The sequence below is a fragment of the Canis lupus genome, chromosome 34, assembly GCF_048164855.1.
Source record: "Canis lupus baileyi chromosome 34, mCanLup2.hap1, whole genome shotgun sequence".
Classification (NCBI taxonomy): domain Eukaryota; kingdom Metazoa; phylum Chordata; class Mammalia; order Carnivora; family Canidae; genus Canis; species Canis lupus.
In genome coordinates, this window is record NC_132871.1 from 8,855,934 (window position 1) to 8,878,769 (window position 22,836).

General features: G+C 43.1%; 1 protein-coding gene across 19 annotated transcripts in view; it reads right to left on the reverse strand.

The window, feature by feature from the left end:
* The window catches only part of OSBPL6 (oxysterol binding protein like 6), a 208,390-nt gene that overhangs the window by 35,967 nt on the left and 149,587 nt on the right, over nt 1–22,836 (reverse strand). For 12 of the 19 annotated variants that reach the window (XR_012023837.1, XM_072811108.1, XM_072811110.1 and 9 more), the window contains 7 exons: nt 21,680–21,793; nt 21,392–21,562; nt 18,697–18,829; nt 11,531–11,634; nt 10,664–10,756; nt 6,163–6,237; nt 806–971 (listed from right to left, as the gene is read on the reverse strand). Coding sequence is in view for 18 of the 19 variants with exons in the window: in XM_072811108.1 (XP_072667209.1) it covers nt 806–971; nt 6,163–6,237; nt 10,664–10,756; nt 11,531–11,634; nt 18,697–18,829; nt 21,392–21,562; nt 21,680–21,793 (856 nt within the window). In the remaining variant the exon portion in view is untranslated. The remainder of the gene's footprint in view (nt 1–805; nt 972–6,162; nt 6,238–10,663; nt 10,757–11,530; nt 11,635–18,696; nt 18,830–21,391; nt 21,563–21,679; nt 21,794–22,836) is intronic. The other 7 variants (XM_072811125.1, XM_072811120.1, XM_072811117.1 and 4 more) reach the window with 3 other exon arrangements.

A 22,836-nucleotide genomic window follows, 5' to 3' on the forward strand; every position in this document is an offset into this window, starting at 1 on the left:
CTCTTGTGGCTGATAGCTCAACTTATGCAACATGCCTTATTGAAAATTTAATAGGAAAAATGTGACTCCTAGGTGGGCTGAATTTCCCCTCCCCTCAATTCTGAACTGGCCTGTGAATCTCTGCCCAGCAGAATGCAGTGGGAACAATGCTGTGACAGTCCCAGAGCTGGCCTTGAAAGGACTGGCAGCTTCCATCTCAGTCTATTCCATTCCCTTGGAGCCCAAAGCTGTCATGGAGAGGGACAGGGACACAGTTGTGTGCGACCCTGCAGCCATCCCACCAACATGTCAGGAACATAGGTGAAACCACTTTGGATCTTTCGGCCCAGCCCATCCTCCACCGAGCATCACCGAACCCAGGCCATGCCACATGGCACAGAACTGCCTACCTGAGCCCTGCCTGAACTATAATCAATGAGTGTTATTTAATTAAGGAAAAGAGCAAGGGCAACAGAATTCCTTGCTAAGGACAACCTGCAAGAATGTGTTAAGTGATAACTAAAGATACCAAAAAGAGATGTTGTGTTGTAGTATGTGCTGGCCTGCCTAGGAGGACTCTGTCTTTCCTCCTTTTTCTCCCCCCTCAAGATACCTTCTTTATTCATTCAAAACTGTAAATCTATGATGAGCGTGCTCCCAGGACGCAGGCATCATATCCTACTGAGTTTTGTATCTTGAACTCCAAATAGTATCTGCACTACTGCGCCTTTCTACCGTGACCGCCTGGACAAGGCTGGAAATGTGAACGGCAACCTCTCACCAAAGAAGAGAGCTTCTCTAAAGGGCACGTTATATTCGTTGTTACCTTTCTGTGCAATGAGACAAAATTCTTCTTGAAGCTTGGTATAATCCGTTGAACTTTCCAGAGGGTCGGTGAGGTGGCTAGGGGGAGTCTGAAATTCAATATCCGCACAAAGGTTGGGGTTGGAGGAATGCAAGCGAACTGGTGACATGGTCGCACTGAAAGGGACCTGAAAGGGACGACACAAATCAGGAAAGAGCAACAGGACATCAATCCACGTTCTCTTACACAGGAAAGATCCCATCCCTTCTTCTAAATACTAGGTTTCTTTAGAGACACTCGCTACTCATGTAATTGGCAGGTGGTTGGGGTGGGAAGGAGTCTCACTTCTGATGGGAGATTTAGCACAGCCGTGGACTCACTGGCTTTTCCCTGCTACAGGGAGAGATGACCACAGAACAACAGGAAAGCAAAGGCATAATCCCAGAGAAGCTTCAGCTCTGCACCCACAGCTGTATCTACACAATTACTGGCAGGAAATGGTAGTTGAAACTCTCTCACAAAGTCTGGGTACTTGTGTCAGAGGCCTTTTCATGCTCACTTTATCTGAGCCTGGAGCAGGGGCTTACTGTACGGGTAGAAAATTCAAGAGGCACGTATACAGAAAGGTTTACTCGCGCCGCTGCCATTACATAAAACATTAATGAGTTTAATAGTAAATATAATCATGGTTTAAAGCAACTCAATTAAATTTGAAACTGACTTATTAAAAGAGATTTGTAAATGAAATACATATTATATAAATCACGGTCATTTACCTTTGCATGTCACATACGACACTGTTACACAAATGAACACGGTTTATGAAATGGCCAATACTGAAAAGCATTAAGTAAAAAAAGTCATATTACTATAGATTTTCCCAAATGGCTAGAGGTAGTTTCTTGCCCACCCTGGATCTGCCCTAGGCTTGTGATGGGTGGGGGCAAAGGACCTTTCCTTTTCCTTCTAGAAGGTGACACCTGACCATTATAAATGGCATCAGCCAAACATTCTTGGAAAATGAGAATACCGATTTCCATTGTACATCAGATTACCAGTAACCTCTCCTAATTCTCACTGCACAGATATTCGTGCAGTTATCCTCAAGAATCACTCTCAAATTCCTCTACAAGCTGAATTTTATATAAATTAAGGGGTAATTCACACCTTCGAGCTAACAGGAAATACGCCTGTCTGATGTAGACGTGTTCAGAACCACTTCCTTTTTTCTCCTGTTTTGATACAGCTTTAAACTTCCTGACAGAAGAGAGAGCAAGTGGGGGGAGGTGCGGGGGAGGGAGGGAAGGAGAGGGAGAGAGAGAAGGGGAAAAGGAGCATGTACCTGTGTACTGAGGACACATGGGAGAGATGGAGAGAATCAGAAAAATCTAGGCTGAACAGTAGTTTGTGGACCTGGGTGAGGGCAGCTGGGATTGGGCGGGGGGGGTGTCCTTTGGACATAGATCTGCCATGGCAGTGGCAAGGAGTCATTATCTCAAAAGTTATCCAAGGCTTACTGGGGAAGGAAGTGAGCATGAAGCTTTCTCCCTGAATTCAGCTAAGCTAAGCAGGCTAATACATGATATTCCAAAGCATCTGGTATCTGGAGTTACCAAGTAACTCTATCTGGGCCTTGGTAGGGACCTTGGCTACACTGAACGGGGACATGTCCACAACTCGGTTATCTCAACAGGGTCAGAATTTTGGGCCATTCCAGAGAAGAGACACAAATGTGGCAGGGAAACCATTGAAGAAAACAAAGTCCTCGGGTTCACCCATGAGCTAGGGTCCTGTCCAGGTAACTATGTGATAATCATGACTAAAGTCTTTTGGGGATGCCTCTAAAGGATGTAGAAGAATATTTCAAGATAGATACAGGGACTTTCTGACCTTAAGCGTGGTGATGCAAAATCTAGATGGAGCAGTGAGCCCTTAGCCTTTTGGGAGGGACACAGAGTCCATGGGGAGGTTGGCGGAGATCAGGAAAGTCATCGGGGGAGAAACTGTGACTTGAGGAAATGCATAGATCAGGGAGGGTGCAGATTTAAGGATATGGTTTCCAGATACACAGAACTAGAAGAGCATTGAAGAAAAAAAAAATGGTGGTGTCTGGGGATGGGGAACATAACCCACTGAGGATCATGGAAAAGGATTTTGTCTGCACTCAGGTGCCCTCAGCACTCCAAGGACTCGTATGAAGTAGGAGAGGAGGCAAGGAGGCCGGGGGAGGCCATGATGCAGCAGAGGCCCAGACATTCCAGTGAGGACCCACACTTGTCCCTTATAGAATGGCCTATTGAAAGTTGGATGCTCAGAAGAAAAAACACATGGTGCACATTTATTTTTTTTGAACATAATGAAGTTTAAACTGGCAATTAAAACAGTAAAAATGATCTTGTATATAACCCGCAGGGAAAGAGACTTGGAATGCTCCACTCGGACTGCAATCAGACAGTTCCCTGGGCAACTGAACTTAGTTTTTATATACTTCTGACTGAAAATGTTAATGTTGCTACTGTTTCTGTTAAAAGAAGTATCTGGAATGGGTCATTTTAATCGAAGAATTCACGAAATGCAACCGAGAATACAAATTGAGATGTATTAATCTAACTCTAACAGAATGTCTCTTCAGCCTGGGGATTTATTTACTCAGTTTTTTGGTCATCGATTTGGGTTTATGGGATTCAAACACTGAAGTGATAGCCAGGTCTGCTGTCAGCGATAGCCGGGGTGGGAGCTGTCTACAGCTCTCATTGTTTGCATCGAGAATCCTCAATGTTGGATTTACAGCCTTTACATCCTTGCCCAGGAAAGAAGTCCAAGGCTTCCCTGAAATCCTGTGCCAGGGAGGAGACCTGATCCTGGAATATTCTGGTATTAATAACTGCAGTTTGGAATGGGGATCTTAAGAGGTGCTTTTAACACCTGTCTATAAAGAAGTTAAAAGAGAATGGGCTGACAGTGGAATTGGGGTGCTGAAATTTAGCAATGGTAAACATGAAGGAGAAAGGGAACAGACAAAAGCAGGCCTAAGAGAGATACTAAGCATATGCAGCTTACGGAGCCCATGTGAAACGTCTCCTGCTCCACTTCCTCTGCATTATGTGTACAGGGATCCTCGTGTGGAGAACTGGCTGCACTGGGACCCTTGGTGTTCTCTGGGGGAAGGGCCAGGATGTCTCTTTTTCCAACCCCCCCCCCCCAAATTCTGTTGGGTCTGGCTGATGTTCCAAGTGAGCCATTTTGGGCTCTAGTGCTAAGAATCAACAGGAATAAAGCTCTGAAACATCTCCTTTGGGTACACTTCTCTTTGGGAGAAATCTCAGCTGCCCCACATATGTGAATGGGTTTCCTCCCATATCGCACTGGATGAAAAGAAGTAAGGAGGAGTCATTTGGAATAATTCTAGGTAAAAGGTACTGGGTTGGATAGGATCGGCTCAAAATATAAGGGCTAACTTAGTGTCGGGAAGAGGGAAGGTGGGGAATTAAAAGGAACACTGTACCAAGAGGTATGGGGGCGGGGGCTGAATCACCATTATGTGATGTGAATGAGGGGTGAAGGGGCCAAGGCAGCAAGCTGAAAGTCCTGCTAAATGGTGTTATGCTTTGATATGGAATTAAAGCTATAAATCCTACAGGGCTTAGAGTAACTATTTCCTCTAGTTATTTCTGAATACATTACTAAATGTTCCCAACTTTTCTCATTCGATGCTTGAAATTATTGGAAGCTATTCTTAACTTCTGTGGTCCCTGCTACCCTGGGAGGTGGGCATTAATACTCTCCTCTTTTAAAAGCTTTTTCTTCCCTAGTTCCCATTAAAATATATATATTTATATATAAATCCATTCTATTCAAATAGGCTCTAATCTCAGTTTTATTATATTCACTGTATGTTTCTTAATCAAAAAACAAACACAGTAGAAACACAATCACTTCCCTGCATGCCTCCTTAGTATTATATCATTTAAGGAAACACAGGTATTTTCACAGAATGACTGACCTTTCCTTTCCATACTGATAATCATCTGGATTTCTGAATTTTATAAATGAAAGACTAAGAACTATTTAGGTAATTTTACATGTATCTCTTGGCACAATCTGTTATCACGTCAGTGTCGTATGTTATGCATATGTGCATAAGATATACACTAATTACGATATCAATTTCATTAATTTGTTCAACTGTTCACCAAACTGTGAGTTTAAGAAGCAATTCCCTCATAAACTCCCAAGTCACTGGTTCATTTCATAATCAAAAGCAATTTTCTCTCTCTCTAAAATCCAGCTAAGTAGCCAGATATACAAGGGTCAGTTATTAATGAAAAGAAAACCAGGAATCCTCTCATGAGTATCCGTTCTCCTGCAATGCAGCCAAAACCTTTTCGTATTTTTCACCAATTCTAGTTTTCAAGTATATTTCACCATCGGCAAGAGCAGGACTACCGTTAATTCAGCAAATACTATCTAATAGCCAACAAAACTAACATCTATGATTGCTAAGAACTTGGTATTTCATATTTTAAAAAGTTGACAGATGTCATGATTAAGCAAATATTATGATGTGCTTTTATGCAGCAAAGGATTCTTGTATTTACATATTCTATTTCCTATTCTGCATGCATCGTTCACTATTCTGAACAGCTTCTATTCAATTTAAAATTTAGGTTATTTGTCTTATCAGTTTTAATACTTACTCTACCCTCCTAATACCCATCCTATTTTCTCTTAAAGAACAAACCTTAGATATATATGAAACACCATTTAACGTTGTGGTTTTCTCCTTTCCACACTACATTGTCTGATTTTCAGCTCAATATTCTTTCCAGAAAACGATTTTCCCTTGCTAGGTGTAATTTGGGTAGCCATTTAGAGATGACATCAAAATTCACCTTTTCTTACCCTCTCTTAGTTTTATTCTCACCTTCTTTTCAAATAGTCACAACGCTACAACAAAAAAAGCACAATTTATGTCTGTAGTAACATGACTTTTCTTAGAAAAACAGAAATCAGTTAGCAGAGGTTCCAATATCAATGTGACAAAAAGAAGGAAAAAAAAAGAACCGTATCATTTTAGGAAATTCCACACCACAGGGAGCTGTACTCAGTTTCCCAACCTCGAAGTTACATTATTTCTTGCACTGCCCGCAGCAGAGCTGGATGGGGTGGGAGCTTTCCATCGCGGACACAGACACCCGTGTGCGTGACACCTGCCATGCAGAGACAGCCACAGAACATGCGAGAGCTAGGCCAGCACAGGAGGGCACTACAAGCGGATGCCACTGCACACAAGTGGCACCGCTGGAACAGGGGAGGCGACACTCGGACACAGTTTCTCATTCTTATTAAATGTCCACTGGAGATTGAAATCCACTCACTGTTGTAGCCACTGCTGCCGCTAGCCTCTGCCGGCGCCGGGCGGTGCTGAACTGGCCCTTCGCAGCTGGCCCTTCCTGACAGTGAATGAGAGAAGAGGAGGGGGGAGACACGGGATGGGGAGGGAGAGGACAGGATACGGGGGGACGAAAGATAATCAGACAAGGGAGAGGGAGAGTTTTTAAGTGGAGTTGACTTTTCCCTAAATCGCAGCACCAAAAAGTGCCCAAAGGGGCATTCACGCTGTGCGAAGAGCCCACTGTTCTCATTCCAGAACCCAAACACTCAGGTCTAGTGGCTATGACCCCACCCCAAAAGGAGACGGGAACTTCTGACTGGGTCAAGAGCTTGTGGTTTTAAGGTAAAATAAACGTTGCACAGTGTTTTCTTCACGTCATATGAAACCAAAGGCATTCAACCGATGGGAGCAAAGATAAAACGAAGTTCAGGAAGAAATGATTCAATAATGTGCAAGGGCTAAAACAAACACGTTGCAATGGGAGCCTCCCATCACATAGGCAGAAGGGTTTTCTTTCCTGCCAGGAGGAAAAGTACAGAGGGAACGGTACCAGGAATCTTCACTGTTCTTTATTCCCCCACTAGGATGCTCTCTGGGATTCAACATTAGGAATGGGGCTGGGACTTCCTGGTTGGAGAATTTTCCAAGGAGGAAGCCCGGGCCACATAACATAGGGGAGAAAACCACTCGATGGCCTTAGTGTGTCGGGATGATGCCTTGTAAGAATCAACTACGGGAACCTGAAAGCAGAGGTTTCATATAGTGGTATGTGCCTGCGCATAAACCAGCAGAAGAAGCCTAGAATTTTCTTTCTGGTCTCTTTCTGGTGGACAGGATTATGCTTCCTTCTGACCACTCAAGTTTATATCTGTCCATCTGACAGACCTCACTCTTCATGGTTGTGAGCGATAAATTCAGTTCCCGTGAGTGTGTACATAGATGTACTTATGGGTCACCGAACAGTGCAGATTAAGCAAAAGCAGGATGTTTGCTTTAGTCTTTTTGGAACAATAGAAAAATATTTTAAATTCCTGTATCTCCAATTCCCTTCACAGTTTCTCCATTACATTTGCATTTCTCTTCCACATTCATAAATCTCCTGCACGCATTCTGTAAACGTTCACTGTATACACACATACATATATAACGTGTTTTCCACACAACGTTTTCTAAACAAAAATCCCTTTGTGCCTAATGTAGTAAGTAACAGGGGAAAAACTTATTTTTACCCTTCAGTATAATTTGAGCATCTGTGGGATCTAGGACAGCTACACATGAATGACATTTATCAGCTACCCCAGGCTTCCTCGTTCTCTGCAACAACTAGGGATCTAGTATTCGTGTTACTAGTCGTGTAGGAAACCAACAGCTCTCCCATTCATAGCAACCCTTGACCAACCCTGCCCTTCTTGCCCTCCTCTACCTCACTGGAAACACAGTCAAACTGTTACCATGTAATGATGATAATGAGATTTTTATTAGAACCAGAACTCTGAAGCTTGGGAGGAAGTCCTTTATCTAAAAGGTAATCTCAGCAGAGCTTTCTAGGACAGAAGCCTTCAATGAATCACACAAAGGATTTCTGAGGCTAGCTTCTCAACAGCTAGCGTCTAGTAAGAAATATGGCTACAGATCTAAAAACGTAACCTTCATATTCAAATTGATAGTACAGTCTAACCTATGCTAAGAAAAAGACCTCAAACATATAGCGTAACACGTTCTTCACTCACTTCTGCTCTCTTGAGGTCAATTTTTTAAGCGATCGATTTCCATAATTATTTCAAAATAAGAATTACTGCAGAATGCTGAATGCAAAGTTCAGTGAACCAGGATCATTAAGAGCAGCAGCAGTAACAATAGCCAGCACGACCACCACTGGACAGCCTGGGGTCCTGCACGAGCGGCCAGTGTACCACAAGTTCCCACCAACACGGGGATGAACGGTGAACCGCTCACTACAAAGCTTCTCCGGTTCGCTGCAACAATGACACGGAGAAAGTGGTTCAAGGGGTGAGATGATTATGGGCTCAAAACAAATACTTGGCAGGCCAGCCAGGGGCACTGTGCCTAGGTTCTTGGAGGGCCATCAAATGGGACTCCCAGGGTCAGGGAGGGGAAAATGTGTGTATTAGGGTGAGAGAATGTAGTAGGTATGTTTGATCCACTAACAACAATAAATGCTATTCCTTTCTGTAAGGAGAATAATGCTGAGTAAAGACATTTATATTGGTCATGGGCATCCCTGGCTGATTTTATGAGTCCCCAGCCAAGTGTGCATGTTGAAGAAACTTCCAAGTGACTTCCCACTAATAAAGAATGAGTATCCTAAGGGCTCCTGGAAGCCCTGCTGGTTCAGGTGAGCAAAAAAGGAGCAGGGATAGTACCAAATTCTGCAGGATACACCCTCCAATACCTTTGAGCAGTCTAAGTGGAAGCAGGATTTCTCTGGAAGTAATAAATAGCTCACTGCCACCCCCAAGTCTACCGATTTCCACTTGGAGTCAGAACTAAAAATCTCTTACTTTCGTTTAAAGTTTTCTTTGGGTGTGGGGATGAGGTGATTTCAATTTCCCTCAAAATTATCCAAACTAGAATCTCAAGGCCCATTTTGTTATTCTATGGGCAAAATAAAAACAAAGCACAACAGCATACATAAAAATTTTAAAGTAAGCTACCCAAACATGTGGTAGAAGTATGAATGCTGAATTTTTTTTCATGCTTTCTGAACAATTTCTTTTGATGACTCCAAAAAAAAAAATCTTCATAAACTCTCCTCATATAGGAAAGCATAGCCTGTGACTAGAAGGGCTATTCAGAGCTGCCTGCTGTTTGCTCTGGAGAAAAACTGAGTGCTAGGGGGCCATGGTGGGTTTCGCAGCTGCCGCAGGCCAGCCAGGGGCACTGTGCTAAGATTCTTGGAGGGCCAGCTAGCCTGTTCGAGACAACCATCGTGAACGGCAATCTGTTCAGTGGCATACCTTATAAAAATGAGACTGAAATAAAATCTATCCACAAATATACACATTCTTATGATGTTGGCTGCCTTCAATTATTTTTATGATGGTTCTTTTTTCTTGGCTATAACCATAGACATCATGTTTAAAAAAGCTCCACAGAACTAGACAATCACATGCCCAACACAAAGGAAAGTGTCAAAAGCAGTTTTAGGTAAATTTTCTGTGAAGATATTTGGCCCGTTTGTCTCTATTGTACGAATGTTCTGAATAGAAGAGAACACCCAAAAACATACCTAATGAAGGAACATTATAAACTGTGTTCATGGAATGTGGACATGCTAACCAGAAAAACATGAATCGTTAGTGTTTATGAAAATTTATTTTCAAATTTATCAGGTTAGGAAGCAAAGCAACGGTATGTTATTTACACATTCAGAATTACAAAGCAAAGAATACCAATATAATCAGAATTAAAGAATTATTATTTATTCAGAAGACACTGAAGCATTCTGGTAAACAGTTCCTTTCGCTTTTGTATTAGAATATAGGTTGATTTATAGTGTAATAAAAAGAAAAAGCAAAATCCTAAGTCTGATTTTGACTGAGCAGGGCCAGAGGTTTTTTTCTTTGTTTATATAATTTATAGCTAGGATCAGAATAGTAAACATTCTTGTTTAAAGATCTGAAAGTAATATGATTTATGACATATGAGGCTTTAGGCATATTTCATATCATACCATGTTTCATATCATTGCAATGCAGTACCAGAAGATGCTCTTATTTAAAACTATTCATTTCAAATAAGTAGCTAATTCAAAAGAAATTTCAAGTAACTTTACCATGAGTCATTAAGACTTTCATGATTCAGATTTTAAAAGTGGTTGTTGATGGCTAAATAAGGTCTGTTTTTGAAGAATCATAGAATTTTAGAGTTGAAAGGGAATTCAGAGATGATTAAATTAATTCCACTTTACCCAGGAGCAAATGGAAGCCTAGAAAATTTAACAGAAATGCACAAGATTATACTGCCAGGAAATCACAGCTGATTAGACTAGAACCTGAGTTGTGCTGACTTCCAATTTTTTACAGCCCTCATCCCTTTTTACTGATACGTAAAATTTTGGACAAAGCTACTACATAAAAGGCTCTTTTAGGATCTAGTATATATAAATGAGTGCTCATTACAACATACTGGATTTCTAGTCTATATTTTTAAGCTAATTTTCTGTTAAATTATATTTTAACAGTTTAAAGGCGGTAAATGAGAAGGAAAATGCCACTTTGTAGTCACATTAGAAGATTTTAACCTTTCTTTTACGTTAATTTTACTTATTCCAGAGTAAGAAGAATAGATTTCCCACTATCTTAGAAAGTATAACTCAGTCTGTAAAACAATGGTTTTAAAGCAGTTCATCTGTTTAAGATTTCTTAACCTCCATGAACTGACATAAAAGAAAACTAGTATCTTAAAGACCAATATCTTAAAAGGGTATAAAAATACGAATGAAGGAAAAGTAAAGTCTGTACCTGCAGTTGTATTTTTGTATCTTTGCTGACACTTTTTGTTCTCCATCGTCTTGTGACCCGCTTGTCTTTCTTTGAAATATCTACACAGTTAGCCTACATTACACAAACAGTTAAAAGCAACAAAGTATTATTAAGGTCACACAAATGATATAGATACAGACAAAGAGCACAGCAAGTTAGTAAAGAATCGTTGTTAGCCACCGAAAGCAAACCAGCTGGTAAGTCAAAAGTCGTATCTGATGCACAGTGGTCATTAAAAGCAGGAATAAGAACTTAATCATAAAATATATTTGTCTGCTTTACAAGAGGAAAATAGGATTAGAGATCTCCAACATTTTTTTTCTACATAAAAAGATGACATTGGGGCTCCTGGGTGGCTCAGTGGGTTGCGTGACCGGCTCTTGATTTTGGCTCAGGTCATGATCTCATGAGATCAAGCCCCAGGACAGGCGCCATGCTCAGTGGGGAGTCTGCTTGGGATTCCCTCTCTCCCTCTTCCCCTCCCTCTACTTGTGCGCACAAGCAAGTGTGTGTGCACACTCTCTCTCAAATAAATACGTCTCTAAAAATGAGATGACAATAATTCTGAGACTAAGTTATATCTTCAAAGCCATCATTTCTAACGCAATACACACAGAAGAAAAATTCAGATATTTATTTCTATTCATTTGTACTTCAATGTAAAATATTTCAAAACAGACATCTTAACACAATGACACCAAGAACTCAAAGATATTAATAACAGCTCTAGAACATAAACTAATCTGTATGTAGTTATTTCCCTTTAAATGTTAACTTATACATTCATGTGACAATCCAGTAAAAATCCTGCGTTAATGTCTTAAAAGTCCTTTTGGTGATGTTTACCTGCATGTCGGTAAAGTTAGGTGCTGACTGAGTTCTCTGAAGTATTTCCAAATTCTGCAGGAGTTTGCTAAGTTCCACAAGGTTTGACTGGCAGTGTGCAAGATCTAAGAAAAATGAGAAATAAAAATAGGTTAGAACGAGGCAGGGAGGGGCAGCGATGGTGATAAAAGACCGTCAATTCCAATTTCTGGCAAGTATGATTAGCTAGATCCATGTTTTTGTAGTAATGGTACTGGCAAATGAAACAAAACAGAAGCTTCTCCAATTTAGAACCTTAAAAGCATTGATTATTAAATGAATTCAAAGTCTATTTACAAAGAGCTAACTCTCACAATCTCCGTGAAATTGTGTGTGCTCGCTTTCCTGTTCTGGTGGCCCTTGTCACATAGGAAGCACACTCAAAGGAACTTCAGCAGTTTTATGGTTTAATTCTTAGGAACCTGTCCACCTGCTCCGAAAATAATTTACAAGGTGGCTGCCTGGAATTTGGGTGGAGTCAAGGTCAAGTTCAGAAAAATAAGATGGAATGCAAAGTCATATTTATCTATGATTTAGATCACTAACAATGTTGCAATGAATGATTTCTTTAAAATCTATGTTTTACTAAACACAACCAAAGATTCTCAGAGTATGTTCTTTGGCCCAGTGGCATCAGAATCACATGGGCATGAACCATATTCTTCTGTTTGAATTAATGTTTGATGAAGAAATGGCTTTTAATTTTATTTTTAATTTTTGGCTATATTTGAACAAAAGAGAATTTTTAAAGATTTGTATAATAAAATATCGCTCTTAAAATAGACTTTTAGTATATGAAATTAAATACAGTCAAGAATATTAAGTTAGTACTATTACACAATTATCAAATATTTAGAACATGCCTGTAGTTATGTGGTTACTTTTGCATGTGTACTATTTATAAAGAGCCTGCAATAGGGGACATCCATAAATCTGTTATATAATAAGGGGGTTATAATATGTTGGTAAAAATTTCATTTACATTATTTTTGCTTCTCATTAAATCTAAAGGATCTGAATTCTTACAGATATAGCATAGGCAACAAAATACTGCTGTTAAATATGGCTAGGGGTGCCTGGATGGCTCAGTCAGTTAAGCGGCTGACACCTGGTTTCAGGTCAGGTCGTGATCTCAGGGCCCTGGGATTGAGCCCTGTGTCTAGCTCCAGGAAGGAGTCTGCTTATGGATTCTCGTTCTCTCTCTCTCTTTCTCTCTCTCTCCCTCTTCCTCTGTCCCTCCCTCTGCTTATGCTCACTTTCTCTTTCTCCCTCAAATGAATCAATCTTTAAATATCGCTAAAGATGAGCTGGGCCAAATAACAAGATAGTTGCATTTAGGGGATTTTTGACTTTTTCACTGGATATAAAAACAGAGGAGTAACTGCTACAAGGGTCTTTCCAGGACACCAATCACTGCATATTCTATGGAGAACAGGGTAGCAGCAATTTTAGGACCAGGCCATACCCAGGTCCCCCCTCTCCTCTCCAGCCTTTGCCTCAGGATAGAGTCTGGGTGGGCTGTTCAAGCGCTACTGCTGTTCTCCCAACAACTGCTGGCCGTCAGTGGCCTTTAAATTCCTTCAGAGAGGAAACCCAATGGAGACAGGAGGAGAGTACTGACGAAGACAGCACCTGCTGCCATCCCCTCCACCCTCAGGGGAGGCCATGCCCTTGTGCCCCAACCTCTCCCCTAAGAAAACAAGTTCAAGTGGTTCAGTAGGATAGAAAATAGAGAGGGAAAGGATAGTTAGGAGGGAAGAAAATGGTGCAAAGAAAGAAAGAAAAAAAAAGTAGTGTAAAGAAGGAAGGAGGGTTAGAGGGCAGAGGAGAAGGGAGATTTGCTAGAAAGGGTCTACCTTTTAATTGGCATATTATTATTATTTTAGAGACAGAGCAGGCATGTGCACGACTGGGGTGGGGGTGCGGAGGGGAGGGGCAGAGAGAATCTTAAGCAGGCTCCATGCCCAGGGCGGAGTCTATCCTCTAAGATTATGATCCAAGCTGAAGTCAAGAGTCAGCCGCTCAGCCCACTGAGCCAGGCAGTCGCCCCTTAATTTGCAATTTAAAGAACAAAACTGTATCATAAGCACCATGCTACCAGGGACATTATTTCACATTATCCATGCATCAAGCCTCCTATCTAGTGACTATTATAGTCTTGCTTCCTAATACGTGTGACAAATGTACACAAGTGGTGTACGCAGGTAGCACAGAAATCTGGAAACGGGGCTTCAAACCATCACAATAACATCCACCCTTTTACTAAAAGAATGGAAAGAGAACTTCGTAAATAAACTCTTTCAAGGCAAAAGACCTGAAGCCAAGAGAGTCAGGAGACGAGGACTGACTTTACACTTCCTGGTGACAGCCGTACATACCTCTCTTCCCTTCCTGGCAACTGAGACGGTAGTTGAGAAAATTCTGCGAAAACCAGAAGTGATCTTCATGGAGTACTGGTTACATCGTGCTTAATCCTTACCTTGGAGCAAGCTACACCAGTCCCCACTGCTTCTACTGCTTGAAATGTGGAAGAGATGAAATCCTTGGCAGGACTTCACTGCCTGCCTAAGTGTCTGGATATACATAAGGATTATAAAGATTTGCCAAAGGCAACAAAAATATCTTTAAAAAAGAAATCTCTAGAATTTCTTTAAATTAAGATTGAATCTAGTTTTAGAAATGGGGAAAAAGGAAAGACTATGCCAAGAAAAAAAAAAAAAACTGCTGAGATAGTTTAGAATGGTGAACAGTTAAAAACTATCTAGCAATTTACTTATTTTCCCATCATGCCCTACCTTGTCCCAAAAAGAAACAGGTTGTCCAACTGTGGAATGGTTAAATAAACTAAGGTATATCTAAAGTTATCCAGTTATTATTTCGTGTAGGTACCACTGATGGAAGATGCTGTGTAGCCAGCACAGTTCCAAGTGTAGGGCATATAATAACCAAGTGAGATTCATGGAATTTATATATTGGCAAAAAAAAATTTGCAAGCAATTTGTATGTTTAAACTATTATATATCTGTCTTCAACAGTGGCATACAGAAAACCAACTCAACATTATGTTTCCATGGGAGCCAAGTAATTCCCTTCAACACTCGAGAAGATCTGGATTGATGTTATTAAGTTCAGGTCTATGAATGGTTCGCCACTTTTGAGTATTGAAACTGTAAATCAGATGCTTTATGGGTTCAAGAAGATGCTACATGATGAACTTCTGAAATACAAACCTCAGTACTGGGGACTCTCTATGAAATGATCAGGAGAGAACAAAAAAAAAGTGTCATGCAAGTTTGGAAAACAGAGTTATCGTGGTTTGAAGTCATCAGACTTCACTTAAGAGAGACTGTGGAATCTTTTCTGGGTCTGAAGGATGGATGGAAAGGATTCAGTAAAGAGAAAGGTGGAGAAGGGAAGAGAGGGCCCTGCAGGTGGGAAAGAACCTCCTGTGCACAGATGAGGGAATATGCAAGTATGCTCAGGAAATAGCAAATAAGGGATCCCTGGGTGGCTCAGTGGTTTAGTGCCTCCCTTCCGCCCAGGGCATGATTCTGGAGTCCCGGGATCGAGTCCCACATCGGGCTCCCTGCATGGGGCCTGCTTCTCCCTCTGCCTGTGTCTCTGCCTCTCTCTCTGTGCCTCTAATGAATAAATAAAATAAAAATCTTAATAAAAAAACAAGGAAATAGCAAATAAGTCCAGTTGGGTCAATGGAAAGCAAGGCTGAAATGAAAGGGCAGGTGGGGCCTGAGAGCTGAAAGGTAGATATCACATGCCAGGCTACGTAGTTTGGCCTAAAGCCGCAGAGCCCACAGAGAACCATGTGAAAGAGTTTTTGCATAAAAGCCACTTTAGGAAATATCGGCCTTGAGGAAGCAGTATGCATGGGACAGAGAGCTGGCTTTGGGGTTAGTCAACCATCTCCACCAGGGCAGCTGTGTACTCCTGGCACATACTCCTTAACCAGCACGCATTTCAACGTTCCTCGCCTACAAAGCGGGGACAGGTAATAGGTACGTCCTGCACCTGAGCGCAGTGGCCGGCTCACCGCTGGCCCAGAGCTGCCAACACGGCCAGGAACAGCAATTTCCCAGGAGCCCGTGAGAGCTGGAGCTGCAGAGCAAGACACTGAGCTTGAGGATGCCAGCCAGGAGGCTGCGGACCCAGGACAAGCTGGGCGAGTGGCGGGTCTGAGCAGAGAGGCAGAACCTTGAAAGGAAGGGTGGTGAGGGCGTGGGCAAGGGTGGGTGTTTTCAGGGACATCATAGGATGTAGCTGCGGCCAGATGAACAGGGTGGGAGGCTCAGGGAGCCTCTGAGGCCTCAGAGGTGGTGAGGACGGCGGCCCTGACAAACAGAGGGAAGCCTGGCAGCTGGAGGCCCTTCGGGGAGGAGACGGAGGCTGGTTTCAGACAGGCCGAGGCGGGGGCGCGCCGGAGAGCACTGACACACAGGCCCAACAGCCAGAGAGGCGCTGGGCATGCAGCCCAGGCTGGATGCAGAGCTGAGATTTAGAGTTTTCAGCCTTTTCGAGAGGAATATGGTGCATATGCTCCGGAGTCAGCCTGCCCACGCTTGGATCCCAGTTCCCTGCTGCTAAGCTGTGTGAACTCGGGTCAGAGTGAGCTGATGTCCCTGCATCCAAGTGTTCTCATCTGTGAAATGGCTTTGAGAGGACTGATGGAGTTGCTGCATACAAGGCACCTAGACGAGTTCCTATCCCCTGATGCCTATTAGCTGCTACTGCCCTCCCCATCCTCGCCGGCACCACTGCATCATCACAACAGAGACCTCCCGAGTTGAAACGACGAGCCTGCCTCTCATCTTCAGAGCGCAGAGCACAGTCCCTAGAATCCAGTGGGCCTGGGTTGGCCCTCTAGCCCTGCCTAGGATATGCAGTGTCACACGAGCTAGTTATTTGACCTAAGTATCGGTTTCCCTCTCTATAAAAAGAGGGTTCATAATTCCTGCTTCGTACTCCTGTGAAGATTTACATAAAACCGCATGCGGAAAGTGCTCGTTCCATGTCTGGCCTGTAATGGGCCTCCAATAAACTACAGTCACTATGACGGAGGTTGAAGGGAGAAGACCCCACCTGGATCCTCCTGACAACCAAGGAGACCAGATGAGAATCCAGTGCAACAGAGGGGGAGCAGTTGGAGACAAAAAGGAAACCCTGATGGGGCCTAAGGGAGACGTCTCGTTAGAGAAGGTCCCACAGGGCAGCTGAGAGGATGAGGACTGAGAACCGAGTGGAAAGCAGGTGGCCTCTTGCTCCCAAGAATGCCTTTTCTGGAGGGCAAAGAGGACAAACATCAAATGACAGGAAGGAGCTGGGGTCTCAGGGCAGAGAACAGAGTGAGTGAAAGAGGAGGCTGTTCCCCAAAGAAGGGGTAATTGTTGCACTAAATGCTGATGGAGACGGGAAGGCAGGGTGCAGGGCATGGGTGGTCAGGATGGGGGGAAGAAGGAACGAGCCACAGAGCATTCTGAAGCACACAGGGAGACAAAGCCTCCCTCGCTCCCCCACCAGCTGGGGCCTTTCCTGGTGTCAAAGCCAATGTCTCTTCATCTTGGTCAGAAGAATGGATTTGGTCCCAGTGGAGGGTCTCAAATCTGCCCGGCACAGCAGGCAGCCAGGCTAAAGGCCACAAGTGTGTCTGAGGCTGCAGGAGTCAGACGAAAGGCTGAACTGTCTAGAACCGCTGCTGAGGGGAGACGGTAGCATTTTAGAAAAGCGAGCTTCCCCCCTTCCTTCCCTGGCATGAGGTTCAGATACTTGAACGTCTGCATGTTTTGTGAATATGTTCAAGTCAAACCCTTTTAACGGAGCAGCAGCTTTATGAATATCACATCCTGCCTACGATCATCTCTCCACATAAAGATGGAGTTTGGGATGTGGCAAGGGCCGAGCAAAATGCTGTCAACTTTGAGTTCACGCACACATAAATCAAAACAATATATATATATATTTTTAACCTGAACAATCTATTACATCATATTCCCATGTGTCCAATTCCAAGGTTGAAAAATAGAACCTTACATCTGAGAGATCCCTGGGTGGCTCAGCGGTTGAGCATCTTCAGCTCAGGTCGTGATCCCCAGGTCTTGGGATCGAGTCCTGCATCGGGCTCTCTGAATGGAGCCTGCTTCTCCTTCTGCCTGTGTCTCTGCCTCTCTCTGTCTCTCATGAATAAACAAATAAAATCTTTCTTTTTTTAAAATTTTTTTTAAGAAAAAAGAATCTTACACCTGAAACTGATATAAATTATGTTATAAAAAATATCTATATCTATATTTGTTTTGTTTTGCTTGGGATCAGCATAAATTGCCCAATTTCAATTATTCCAAGCAAGGACGTAAGAAAATATTTGCACCATCATTTCATAAAAGAACTTAATAAAAATAGGTTAGGCCCAGTATCTTCACCAAATCATTTAAAAAATTCAATCCGTTTATTAGCACTGTTAAGTACTTGCTGTGCTATCCTTGTTTTCTTGGTTTTGAATGTCGACTGACAACCATCTCATAGAATGGACACGGTTGGTGGCAGTTTGGACCAAAATGCTCAGGCCAATTATGAGCGAGTAGCAAAGTTTTTTGGAGAGTGAGAGGCTCAGAGATGGCAGAGTGAGGGCGTGGTGTGTAAGGTGAGAATATTTCATCGTGGACACAGAGAAACAGGGAAGTGTGGACAGCAGGTGCCACATAACAGTGTTGCCTATCGCGGGCTGTCAGGGGACATATGCTCGTTCAAGGGCAAGAGAAGGTAGCTGGAGGAGGGACTCCCGCAGCAGAGAGCACTCTGGGGGCCCCCCTCATGTCCGTGAGGTTGCCGGAGGGGTCTGGGGAATGGGAGGCTCGTGAAGAAAGAAGGGAACAGGTGGTGAGGCGGGCGGGAGGGAGGAAGGGGGTGTGGGGCAGGGGGAAGCAGATCCAGCAGTTGTGAGGGGTGAGGGGAACGCATGGGGAGGACCCTGGAGGGCTGGGAAGGGGGAGGGCCCGGCGGAGAGAAAGAAGAACAAGGACAGGTGGAGGCAGTCGGGGAGGGAGGCCGGGGCGGCCAGGGTGCAGCAGCCACAATTCACCCCTCCCGTTTCTGTTCTCCAGGCTTCCCCTGCGAGCCCACCTGCGGGGCCCAGGACTAACCTTCTGCACACCTGTCCATTTCTTCCGAGTCCTGTAACCAGGCTGCCACTTTGCTCTGGCCGGTGGTGCAGGTCGCGGGGAGGCTGTTGCTGCACGGCAGCGGGGACTGCCATGGAAAGCTGTTTGGTGGCACCTACGATGAACAAAAGGCAGGGGATGGGTAAGCAGGGGGCAGTATATTTAAGGGATTTTTCCAGTCTTTTGGAAGGTATCCTCAAAGTGGCATCAAATAAGAGAGGAAGAAGAGGGCACACTCGAAATACGCAGGGAGCCTCTGGGCTGAACGCATCCGCGCTCAGCGAAGCCCAAGTTCATAAATGACAGCACTCTCGAGCGCCTATCTGCGCCACACAAAGAAGGGGACGACACTTCAGTTTCTGTTACAGCACATCCTCTGAAGGGCCTGCCAGCTCGAGAGGTTTAAATTGCCCAGCAAGAGGTATTTGACACGGGGTCCTTCCTGACTGCAACACTTTCACCTCCTGCCTGAAGGCCTTTCCTTACCAAAGTGTCTCTGTTCCCTTACGATCAGCTCAAGGCCTCACCAGCCACATGGGATTCTTAAATACTTTGCCCACCATCAAGCAGCCTTGCAATGCTTTGAATGCCCACTCAAAATCGCAATACAGAAAAAGGCAGTCGCGGCACAGTATTATCATCGACAGCTGGTAGACTTTCCAGGAAAGGGGTTTTATGTGAAATAAAGTTGCAGGAAGCAAGGAGATAATGCAGTGAGTTCAGTGAACACTTAGCTGAAAGAGCACAAAACTTACTTCTGAAAAAGCTGAAACAACTTTAGAAGTCCATATTTGACTTTCATATTCAACTACAATTGACCGTGTCTCTTCTAAATCATCACGAAGCAAATGATACATATTTTTTAGCAAACCCAGACTTATTTATTATTACCCATGCAGGGCCACAAACCAGCTAGCGTTCAGGAGTCTCGTAATTTGATACTTAGAATGCAAGCCAAGGGATGAAAAGCTCTTCCCTCTTTATTGCATTTTGCTACATGTGATGGAAATCTTTCACCGAGTTCGATCTTCGAGGTGTGTCATTCGTAACTACGGCAACAGATCTATGAAAACCAGAGTTGATGGGGTTTCTTATGCCAAGGCAAACAGTGGGGAGGAACTGGTTTCAGTTCTCCATTCTCGGGTATCGCCCAAGTGATTTAGTAAGTAACACAAGGGATGAAAAGAATCTATCTTTTATCAATGGTCTATGCCAAAGATGCAGGCAGAAGCTGAAGTACCAAAGGATTAAACATATTTCATAAATATCCATCTGGGATATATTTCTTGTTTGGTTTGGATTAACCTCGGGATTTGTTCTATTCTGTGATGAGAACACCGGGGGCCCGGAGAAGCCTGAGGACGATTTTAGTCATCTTGCACTGGGCCACTCACTAAGTGCCTTACTTCCTACCCTCTGTCCTCCTGGTCCCTTCTTTTTCACTTCAGAACTGGTCAGGATTTAGGGTTAACCCAACACCCTGTTCCTAGGAGGAAGGTGTTGGTTGAACAATCCTCGGCAAGGCTACAACCAGAATGAAATAAGGATTGAGAGAGTCTTGTGAAATACAATGGATGGGATTTAACAAAAATTACTTTACGAACTTCCACTGAAATAGTAAATAGTGAACCCAGTGGTATTTCATTTAACCTTGCAGATTCCATGAGGTTTTTCCATACCGTGCTAAGGAAACTTGGATATATATACTACATAGATCCCCAAATAAGAAAACAGAGAAAAGCGGAATCTTCACTGAAAGGTTCTTAAACCCAACTCCTTATGGCAACCGGTTAGTCACAGATGTCTGTGTTCTCGATATCAGGTGCCAAGTGGGAGCCGCAACACCCCTGGGCACTGCAATGTGGCTATGGTTCGGAAAACTTAATTATTGAATCAAAGGCAGGGAGACCATCGTCTCCCTGCCTGTTGTCTTCACCTTGGTTTTTAGGAGGCAACAAACACCTCTAGCTTTTCAACAACAGAAAAAAATGACTGTCTTAATACAGCCCGAAGAATGTCAGCCTCCCTTAAACTGGTACCTGGTCTACCGGGAAGGGCACGGATTTTGGAAATGGAAGGAGGAGGATTCAGATTCTGGCTCGGCTGTTTGATGGCCATGTCACTTCTGAAAACATCTTTTACTGTCTCTGAGTTTTGGCTATATTAAAGATTAGAGGTGACTACATGTCAAATGCTTAACACAGCGCCCAGTCATTCACACGACCTACTATGTATATTATGGTCACATTCTCCAGCCAATTTACCTTTACTTCATAGAGATAGTCAGCGGTCTCTCTCTGGGTCGTGTATATGTATATACATATGTACAGCTCGAGGCAAGGAAACCTCAAACCCTTGTGGTCTTATTACCACCCAGGAAAATACCAATTTCTAGGTGCTGATTAGCCCAATGTTCACCAAACTTTCTAATAACCCTACACAGTCATATAAAAATTAGGATGTGGTCCATTCATAAAAAGCAAAAGCAACTGTTAATTCTCTTGGTGATCCACATTCCTACCAAATCTATACTTGTGATTAACTCTGATGCCCAATGTCACTGTCATCTTGAGGGTTAGTTTATAAAACAAACCTCCGCTTTCTGGTTTGTCAGTTGTGTGCCTACGTAACTTTCCAAGCAAATTTCTGGGCTGGTTTTCATATGATGAAGTCATACCTTCCCATCCACAACAGAAACATTAGCAGCTGGTGAGGATTCAGCTGTGGAGGTCGAAGGAAATATGTGAAAACTTGCATCTCTCGGCGATCTGACGATTTCATTCTGCCGATACAACCGATGATGGCGCAGTTTAGAGACCCATGCATCAAACCAGTCCTGGGATTTCACCTGAAAACGATGAACAGGAGGAGACGGTAATGGTGAAACCAATCTCTGCTTTACCACTGACCCAGACAAGTGAATTCCCCTGATAATGGCAGAGAAACTAGTGAAAAGTGACTTTACCTTCAAATGATAGATGTGCTCCTCTGTGTCAAGGTCTATTCTCCGAGCTTTCTTTTTAATTGACATGACCGAGAGTCCGACATCGATGCTTCCATGGACCTTCCCCTTTTGAATCTGAAGTCAGAAGACTAGTAAATAGGCTAGAAGGATATAATGATTTGATGTGCTTCTGTACTGAAGTGAGTGTAATGTAATCTTTAATTTATCTATAGAAAATGGAACAGCACACCTTCTTTACAAAGAGAAAATGGTCAAGGTCCTCAATCTGAGGACAGATGAAGTTGCTGTGACTTCACACCAATTTCAATAAATAAGACTATTCATTTCTCTCTCTCTCTCTCTCTCTCTCTCTCTCTCTCTCTGTTTTTAGTAATCTCTACACCCAATGTGGGGCTTGAACTCACGACCCTGAGAGCAAGAATCATGTGCTGTTCTAACCGGGCCAGTCAGCTGCCCCAAGACTATTCATTTCTTAGTCCTGTTTCTGGCATAATTTATAATGCTACTCTTCATAATTCTAGATTGCACAGCTTATATCCCCAAAAAAGATGTTTAGTGGTTCCTAAAATAACTATGGTCCATCTCTGACCCACAACCCAGAACATCCCCCAAGTAATCAACTAGAAGACAGCTGCTAAGGCCGAACTGGGCAGCTGGGACTGCAAACACAGAGCAGCCCGTGCTTCCTCTGGTTGCCCTTGTCTGATCAAGGACACACAGCTGATTCATTGAAAGACATGGGGACTAAACGGAAACCTGAGTAATTTCCCTACATTGCAATGACAAGAAGGGTGGCATCTTCCAGTATTACATGCAAACAACTACTTCTTAAAGAAAAGTAATTTGCAACGATGTTAGTGAGTTGAGATTCCCAAGGTAAAAGGATGCACGAAACAGAAATGAAGTTCATAAGACAGATTTTTAAAAGGATATAGATAAGAACAAGGGTTGCTTTCAATCTCAAAAAAGCACATAAAGCACAGGTTACTGAGAGATGGCAGAAAGAAAGTCTATTTGGGTTTTCTCTCCAAGACAGAAGGGGTCATTTTACAAGCGTATGACTTTTAGGTTTAACCTTCTGTTTTTAACAACAGACATCACAATCGTTAAATTAAATCTTCATGCTCCAGTTTGAGATTTTTATGCTAGCATGAGCA